At 41.7% G+C, this 9,309-nt stretch overlaps 1 protein-coding gene across 3 annotated transcripts; it reads left to right on the top strand.

Moving 5' to 3' along the window:
- Positions 1 to 1,641: 1,641 nt before the first annotated feature.
- On the top strand, positions 1,642 to 8,228 carry LOC101482634 (zinc transporter ZIP3). 3 transcript variants are annotated; one of them, XM_004561527.4, is made up of 3 exons: positions 1,642 to 1,740; positions 4,672 to 5,017; positions 5,312 to 8,228. In XM_004561527.4, the coding sequence occupies exons 2-3, from the start codon at positions 4,811 to 4,813 to the stop codon at positions 6,056 to 6,058; spliced, it is 954 nt and encodes a 317-aa protein (XP_004561584.3). In that variant the 5' UTR covers positions 1,642 to 1,740; positions 4,672 to 4,810; the 3' UTR covers positions 6,059 to 8,228. The 3 variants fall into 3 exon arrangements, with proteins under 3 accessions (XP_004561584.3, XP_076730577.1, XP_076730578.1); XM_076874462.1 differs by having other exon boundaries at positions 1,648 to 1,740; positions 4,708 to 5,017; XM_076874463.1 differs by having other exon boundaries at positions 1,660 to 1,740; positions 4,711 to 5,017.
- The last annotated feature ends 1,081 nt before the right edge of the window (positions 8,229 to 9,309 follow it).

Here is a 9,309-nt window from a genome sequence, read left to right as displayed (position 1 = left end):
TTTTTTCAGTATTTTATTTGTTCCTGTTTGGCTGAGATTAAAGTTATAATTTTTACACAGCTGAATAAATGTCAAGCAGACAGCTGATCATCAGAAGTGTGAGATGCTGGAGAATTTACTCCGGTGTCCTGTTATATTTTAGAAAGCAAGGAGTTTATTAAACTTCACCGAAACAATCTGCAAATTTCATTAAAATGTAATAAACTATCATCTTGTCTTTATTTTTAGTTAGCACAGACCTTAAACACTTAAAGCTGTAAGCTAATGATAGTTATATAAGAGCAGATGCTGCTGGTGCAATAAGCTGTACGTTTTACATCCAATGGATGATGATCTGATTAGTCGACTAATCGCAGAAATAATCGGTGACTAGTCGACTATCAAAATAATCGTTTGTGGCAGCCCTAGATGAGTTACTGCCCCAAGTGGAGGAGTTCAAGTATCTCGGGGTCTTGTTCGCGAGTGATGGGAGAAGGGAGCCGGAGATCGACAGACGGATTGGGGCTGCAGCTGCAGTAATGCAGACGCTGCACCGGTCCGTCGTGGTGAAGAGGGAGCTGAGTGTAAAAGCGAAGCTCTCAATTTACCGGTCGATCTACGTCCCTACCCTCACCTATGGCCACGAGCTGTGGGTAGTGACCGAAAGAACGAGATCGCGGATACAAGCGGCAGAAATGAGCTTCCTCCGAAGGGTGGCTGGCCTCTCCCTTAGAGATAGGGTGAGAAGTTCGGCCATCCGGGAGGGGCTCAGAGTAGAGCAGCTGCTGCTCCACATCGAAAGGAGCCAGCTGAGGTGGTTCGGGCATCTGACAAGGATGCCCCCTGGGCGCCTCCTGGGTGAGGTGTTCCAGGCATGTCCCACCGGGAGGAGGCCCCGGGGCAGACCCAGGACACGCTGGAGAGATTACATCTCTCGGCTGGCCTGGGAACGCCTTGGTATTCCCCCGGATAAGCTGGAGGAGGTGGCTGGGGAGAGGGAGGTCTGGGACTCTTTGCTTAGGCTGCTGCCCCCGCGTCCCGGCCCCGGACAAAGCGGATGAAGATGGATGGATGGATGGATGGATGAATAAAAAAAGTCACAAGAAGACAAATCAAGAGCCAGAAAAAACAGAAAACGCTGGTTCCAAAAGTAGAAGAATACTGAGTCCAGTAAAACACTGGACTAGATGATTTAATTAATTAAGTGTCAAATGTAAGATGGGTTGACTTAAAAAAAAATATTGAAAGAAATATATATTTACAGGAAAACATACACATTTATGAGGGGAGAAATTATAGTGAGAAGGAAACCCGAAGTAGGAATGGCAGAGTTTGGCCATTTCTCATGACTCAAAGGAATAAAAAGAAAAAAGAGGAAGTCCAGTTTATTCAATAACTACTCTTAACCTAATTTCACACCAATCGAAAACAATAACAACATGGTCGACACAATATTTAGCACTTTTGAAAACCTTAAAGAAATTACACGTATATCAAATTTGAATATTTTTCATATAACGGAATATGTTAAAAAAAATGTATGGACAGGAAAAAAAAATCATACTTAAAAATCCGTTAAAACAATTTTCCTTCGGCTGGTCCTTTCAGGGGTCGTGCGTCTCCATCCTTTGTCACGCCAGGACGCTGCACGTCACCCTGTTTGTGGACTACGTCATCACGCCCGGGGGGGTTGCGTTGCGTGATGTAAACGCGGAAGTATTATTGTGCACCTGCAGTAGATGAGAGCGGATGTTCTAACAGGTAAACACGGTGTTTGAGTGATATTTGCGGTTTATCTTGTTGTTTCGGAGCTAAAGCCGCTGTTAAGCGTGAACAGCAAAGGAAAACAACTGCTTTCCCTACCTGAGCGCCACACCGGTTTGTTAGCCTCTTTAGCCCCCCATGAACAAATGACAGAAAGCTAATGCTAGCGTCAAGTTAGCCGCTGTTAGACAGTTTTCGCACGGAAACAGTGCGGTTATTTGCCTTGTGTAAACTTTCATCTTTGTATTACACACTTGATGAAATGGGACCAAAGACGTGATTACAAGTTGTGACGCTGAATTACAATAATAAATACAAATTGATTAGACTGTCAGACGTAAAGGAGGACCCAGTTGTCTTATTATGAAATTACCCACCGGAAGTAGCATGTATTTCCGCTTGGTGGTTTGACATGTTTTTCTCCCGCATCATATTATATATTAATATAACAAATAAAAAACGGATAAAACCAGTGGGACAGAAAACCGGTGAATGGGGTAATCTCCACAATGGGAGAGCTCGCGGTGTTTGTGTTCTGACTAAAGGTAGTAACTGTGTCAAAGGCGACAACAACGCGTTTTAATGGCTGCCACAAACTAATGAAAATCCACCTTCTGATTACATATGACAATACAAATGACCTAACATTCAGATCATTTTTCCCTCAGTAACAGTTTTTCCGAAACGCTATATTTAAGTTTGTAAATTCGATATTTGATAATAGTTAATGTATTAATAGCACGAGTGGTGTCTAAACTCAGGTGTTGCTTTAGGTCATAGGTGTCAAACTCTGGCCCGCGGGCCAAATTTGGCCCACAGCCTAATTACATTTGGCCCGCGAAGCCATACCAAATTACTATCAGAGCTGGCCTACTGGTATTATACAGCTAATATATATTTTGTTTAGTATTAAGCTTTGCTTGTTCCATATTCAGTTTTTTAGCAAAATGTGTTTGAGTCCATAAGAAAAGATTCATTCCTATATCTGGAGGAATAAATATATTTCAATAAATATTAACGTTAGCCCGCGACTTTGTTCCAGTTTTGAATTTTGGCCCACTGTGTATTTGAGTTTGACACCCCTGCTTTAGGTGACCTGCAAAGCCACTGTTTCATATTTGCTATTTGGTGTTAAGGCGACAACTCAGGTGATAATTCTCATTGAGATTGAGATTAAAAAGTAAAACATGTGGCCAAGAGTGCAGCAGGAATGGCGACAAATGTAACAAAGCAGTTCTATGGAAGGATTTTAGGAACCCAAATAGGGCTGAATTAAAATTAATGTAGAATACAAAGTAGGTACAATATTACAGTCTTTCAAAACAGGTTATTTCTTTGTTATACATATAACCCCTTTGTAAATCCTGTTGATGTCAGCCTGTTTACCAAAATAAGTAATAATACAGCATTAAACATAGAAAACGTATAGAAATGTCAGCAATACTTTTGTGACAGACAGTCACGTTTTTGGCACAGTGCCGGTGATCCAGATTAACTGATGAGGATAAAACGGGTGTATCATACACCTGATGTTTTAGGAGGAAATAATGACAAACCAGGAAATAAACTCCAAAGGCACCAAAAAGGTATTTAACTGTTGGCATTGTCTCACAAAAGAACAATGCAGACTCTAACAAACCAACCAGATTAAGCTGTGATACATCTGCACCTGGATTCATCCAACCAGATTTTAGCCAGAGACTTCCTGTTCCCTGTTCAGTACATAAGAGATGACCTCTGCAGCTGTTTTTTGTGTTGCTCCATTACAAAGAAACTCTCAAGTAAATTAAATTTCAGTTTTATTTTCACTGTACTATACTTCTGATTAGTTTAATGGTAGTGTAAGTTGGGGTGTACATAAAGTGTTCGAAAGTTAATATAAGATTTGATATAAGAGTTAAAATTATATTAATATGCAAAAATATCGACTTCCAGGTGGTGGTAATGCATAAACTCTATATTTTTATATGTTCCCCATATGGTATAATTACGTACATTCTTCACTCATTTAGAAGTACAGATACTTGTATTTTTTTTTAAACTGGTAGAAGATGAAATACAGATTCAACTTATTTACTCAAATAAAAGTGAAAAATACGGCTGAATGTATTTAAGCTGTGAAATTAAAAAGCAGGTCTTTGAAGGACTTTTCTGTTTTTGTGCAAATCTAACTGAACCTCATGTCATAACAATGTAATAGTAAAGTAGTATTAATACACGTGAACAGGAGCATTTATTTAAATTCTAATCATTCTAATGAATGTACTCCGCTAGAACACGTGGCTGACTTTGTCTGAACACCTAAACAGAAAAATTAGCATTGTTCTATAAATGATGCATAACTTATTTAAAATGATTTGAAATGGTGGATTTAATGTTGTACTAATAATGACAAGATTGGACCTGCTGACATTTTGTTTATTTCATGGTTTCTTTGTAAGGGAGCGGTACAAAGAACAACTGCAGAGCTCATCTCTGATGATTGAAACAGGAAGTCTCTGGCTAAAAGCTGGTCAGAATGAAACCAGGTGCCATGGAAAATAATGATGGAAATGAGAACATTTACTGAATTCAACACCGGTTAACCTGTAACTTCATCTTGCTCAGGGGCTCTGGCTTTGACCTCTGACCTTCCTCTATAAAATGTCAAACTTCTGTATTGCTTTTTAATTGAAAGAAAATCCATTTTATAATTTTATAATAGTTTGCTGTTAGTAACATGTTTAATTCGTCTCTGTTTAGCTGACTTAATGTTACATGAATGTCCTGATACTAAACTGACTCATTGAACTAAAGAAAGAAAGATGAACACCCCAATTAAGGTATAAGAAAGATGTGAAATATATATGGGGGATATTTGTCGGTCATAATCTTTAGATGCATTCTTCCAGCACAGACCAGTGCAACGTGTTTATTTCTTGTGTTTAGACCAACATCTGCCTGTGTCTCCTCCACTAAAACCAGCAGAGATGTCCCAGCAGCTCCAGTAAAGCCCATCAGAAGCAGCAGACAGGAGATGACTTTGTGTTCACCGCTCCGTTCGCTCTAGTGTCTCTGAAGCATCAGGATGCAGATCCTGGTGGCCAAGCTGCTTGGCCTGCTGGGCTTGTTCGGCCTTATGCTGGCTGGTGTGCTGGTCCCAGTACGTCTCCTGCTCGTTGACTGTGATAGAGCACAGAGATACAGGAGGCCATTGTCTCTGTGCAATTCATTTGGAGGGGGCGTGTTCCTCGCAACATGCTTCAATGCTCTGCTTCCTACTGTCAGAGATAAGGTAAACACACATCCTCTCACCTTGCACATACTTTGCATTCTTAAAAGTGAAGCCAAACTTTCCAGATGAGTTCATGGGCTCAGTCTCTACTTTCAAGTCTTAGTCTGATTAAACAAAACACAAAGTTCATTTTGTAACTTATGTTCTCACCAGAGCAAAGACTTTGCTCTGATGGTTTGTGTTGTCATTGGTATTTCATAGCAACTGCTCCCTCAGGATGTCCTGTTTCAGAATACTAAGATAACGATGAAGTTTTATCTGCTTATTGTTGTGGTTTTCGTTTTGCGCCTTCAGGTGGTCGATGTGTTCCAGCAGCTGAAGATCAGCAGCGATTATCCTCTGGCTGAAACAATGATGATGCTCGGCTTCTTCCTCACCGTCTTTATAGAGCAGGCTGTCCTCACCTTCAGGAAGGAGAAGCCATCCTTCATCGACCTCGAGACTTTCAACGCCGGCGGCTCCGAGGCCGGCAGCGACTCTGAGTATGATACCCCTTTTATCTCCTCAGCACGGGGCTCACCGAGCAACGGCGGTCACCGCTCCCACGGCCACCACCACGGACACTTCAACCCGGCCGAGCTGGCGGGGGCGGGTCCTCTGCGGCTGGTCAGCTTGGTCCTCGCTCTGTCCGCACACTCCGCATTCGAGGGCCTGGCGCTCGGCCTGCAGGAGGACGGGGCCAAGCTGGGCAGCCTCTTTCTGGGCGTGGCTGTGCATGAGACACTGGCAGCCATCGCCCTTGGGGTGAGCGTAGCTAAGGCATCTCTCGGCATGAAGGACGCCACCAAGCTGGGTGTGACAGTCAGCATGATGATTCCGCTGGGCATGGTGGTGGGAATGGGCATAGAGTCGGCCCAGACGCTGGCGGGCAGCATAGTGTCCGTGGTGCTGCAGGGACTCGCTGCCGGAACCTTCCTGTTTGTTACCTTCTTTGAGATCCTCACCCGGGAGCTGGAGGAGAAACAGGACCGGCTGCTCAAAGTGCTTTTCCTCATCATCGGCTACGCCGCACTCGCTGCTCTCGTCTTCATCAAGTGGTGACAGACACCCAGCGATGCCAAACTACACTAAGAGTTCACTTTAATGAAGCAATCAGTTGTGAGAGGCGGGAACATGTGGCGTTTCTATTTGCAGTTTTAAACAGGAAATTACTCTAAAATCAGACTTTTGCCCCTGAAGGACGGATGAGTTCATTTATGTGTTTAATAACTAATATCTGTAAGTGGCTGCAGTGAGACTGCTGCTGCTGCACATCTGGAGCCGTAATATAAGGACACTTCAAATTTCCTTACAGCTACTTTATAGTCTATAACAAACCATTTATGATATTTGTAGGCTGCTTGGAGATGCTAAACAAAGGGGCTTAAAATGTTTTTAACTTATTTTTATAAACCTTTCCGTTACAGTGATTGAATCTCGCATTAGAAACTGCAGGTTGAAGGGGGCGACTGCTACATAGGGCTAGCGCTGCATTCACATATATGTGGGGTAACCAAAAAGTTCCAGGAATGAGCCCCTAAAAATAAAAAGCCGTCACTGATTTACATGTAAGGTCATCTTCTTGGGCACTTCTAGACCGTTTTCAAGGCAGCAGCTATTTTTAGATTGCTTCATGAAAGCCCTGCTAGGTCCTGTTGTACTAAGCTTCCTCTGTCTCCTTCACTGTGTCGACATAAGCCAGAACTGTTTTTAATTTGTGGGAAGCTGAAAAGTGCAAATCTGGTGGTCTGTTAATGTGGAAAAAGGGGTCAGAACAGGGCTTCCAGCAAGACATCTAAAAATAGCTGCTCTGCTAAACACTACCTGGATGTGTCTGAGATGATGACATTGACCAAGAGATTGTTTCATATTAAATATGGTCGGGTTGTTTTTATTTTATAGACTCGTTCTCAGGCCTTTTTGGTCATACCTCATAAGGTAGTATGTAATACCTGACTTCTCAGGATTCCATCTCACTGATATTGTTCCTAACATCTAGCATCCTCCCAGTTTTAGGTCATTTGTTTCTACATAGTTTCAGGCCTAAACGTCAGTTTTTATTTATTAGAGACAGGAGTGGTTCTTACGTTTATGAAACGCTACATCCTGGACGTTTCTTCTCCAAACTCCGAGTGAAGTCGATTCTTGCCGCTCCACCTATCTGTAAATTGCGAATACAAATGCTTGTCCTCCATTTCTTATTGTCTGTGACATCAGGAAAGTGATGTCACTGATGATGATCAGCTGATTAGCTTTTTCAACATAGTGTGAAGTGAATTTTTCACAGAAGTTTTGTGGATACGCATTCACATTTTCGCTTTGTCCAATCTTACTTCTGCCAATCTGCATCTTTACACAGACTTTGCATGTAACAAACAAAGTCTATGCAGAGAGAGACTTTAAAGTTGTGATTCTCAAACGATGAATGACCATGAAAAACAACTTTATTTTAGGAAAAAAGTGTTTTCTGATGCTGCTCGCTGACCTTTTTTAATTCATCTCCTATCCTTTTTAACCCTCACCCATAAAAGGCTGGTGAGCTGTTGTTTGCAAATACAATAACTCGAGAACAAGGCTTGGTCGGCTTTTCTGAAAATCACCTGTGATTTAAAACTTTATACCATAGGAGGCTATGAGGAGGAGGCTGAGGTGGTGGCCCCCACATTATTTTTTATTGGTGATCTTTGTTGTTGTTGCGCTATGAGAAGCACTGCTGTAGAGAGATTCAGGTTTTCATACAAACTGGGAGACCAACTCAAACATTTGGATGTCAAGAAGACGACAGAGGTGCAGTATCAGCGCGCGGGGATGTTACTGATGATGCAAGCCGAACACGTCCATGTTTATAGTTTTATTTACTATTCGTCTACTCAGTAACAAGCTAAAGCCTTTAGCTTAGAGGACTCAGAAACGGAATCAGAGTTGTCCTGCTCTCCTAGCCTAGAGCTGTGAGCCAAAGGTGAATCCCAGATATTTTCTGTTAGTTTGTCAAAGCTCTTCAGTTTCTCTTCTGTTTTTACATTCCTGCTGTATTCTCAGAAATGCCCACACAAACACACTGGAGCCTTTTAGCTGCTTTTTCTTTCTTCATGTGTTCATATTGAGATCTGGATCAGGTTTGTATTTATGATTGTTTTTGCCATCTTGTCTTGATGTCATTAATATGTTTTGCAAGGTGATTTTTTGTGTGTGTATTAGTTGGAAATAAACTGATTACTATCTGATACATCCATTTACGGCTTTGTGTTTGTTGTTTCACTCAGACTGTAGTCTGAACTTAGCCTAGGGCCTGTGCTATGAACCAGGTTTGGCATACCCAGGATATCACCACCATACGGTTTGCTGATAGCAGATTCGAAAACAAAGAGGTTAAATGCATAATACATGACAAAAGCAACGCAGCTGCACAGAACAAAAAAACTGGCTTAGAAATTGTAAACTTTTTGAAGGACATGAGTAGACAAAGGTTAAAGAGGAAATCAGGTGACTGCAGTCATGAAAAACAAAGGACTGGCCTGTAAAACCTTCAGTGCACCCTTACTGCTTCCATGGGAAGTAGAGAGCAAATAGCAGCACGATGCTGCTAATCAAATACATTCGATAACTGATCATCAGCGAGCATGAACGCCTCCATGAAAGCAAAAGTTTTGCCAGTTTGCTGGTCTGGAGCATTCAGGTGTGTGTTAACACATCGCCAGGAGTAGATGTAAATTCAGCCATAGCTCAGGCCGTGCAATGCTCAGAGAAACTGCAAAACATGGAAGAGCTGCATCTCAAACTCCACAGGTTTCTCTATATAGAACATGGCAGCATCGCTTAGGTTGGCAAAGTTGCATCTGAACAAACACAAGATTTCTGGAACAATTTCCTTGTTACAGAAGACCAAAGTGATGTTTGGCTATAATGCAAAAACACCGCATTTGATGAAAACCAAACACAGCGTATGAGCACAAACACCTGCACGTTGACAGTTGGTATGAGGTGCAATATCCTCTTAAGTTTATTGTACTAAGAGGATATTGCATATCAGATACAGTGGGGCAAAAAAGTATTTAGTCAGCCACCGATTGTGCAAGTTCCCCCACCTAAAATGATGACAGAGGTCAGTAATTTGCACCAGAGGTACACTTCAACTGTGAGAGACAGAATGTGAAAAAAAAATCCATGAATCCACATGGTAGGATTTGTAAAGAATTTATTGGTAAATCAGGGTGGAAAATAAGTATTTGGTCAATAACAAAAATACAACTCAATACTTTGTAACATAACCTTTGTTGGCAATAACAGAGGTGTTAAGATTCAAAAATTGAGAA

The sequence above is a fragment of the Maylandia zebra genome, linkage group LG15 (assembly GCF_041146795.1).
Source record: "Maylandia zebra isolate NMK-2024a linkage group LG15, Mzebra_GT3a, whole genome shotgun sequence".
NCBI classification, from domain to species: Eukaryota; Metazoa; Chordata; class Actinopteri; order Cichliformes; family Cichlidae; genus Maylandia; species Maylandia zebra.
Note: the sequence above shows the minus strand (reverse complement) of the source record. Positions and strands in the feature narration are given on the sequence as shown.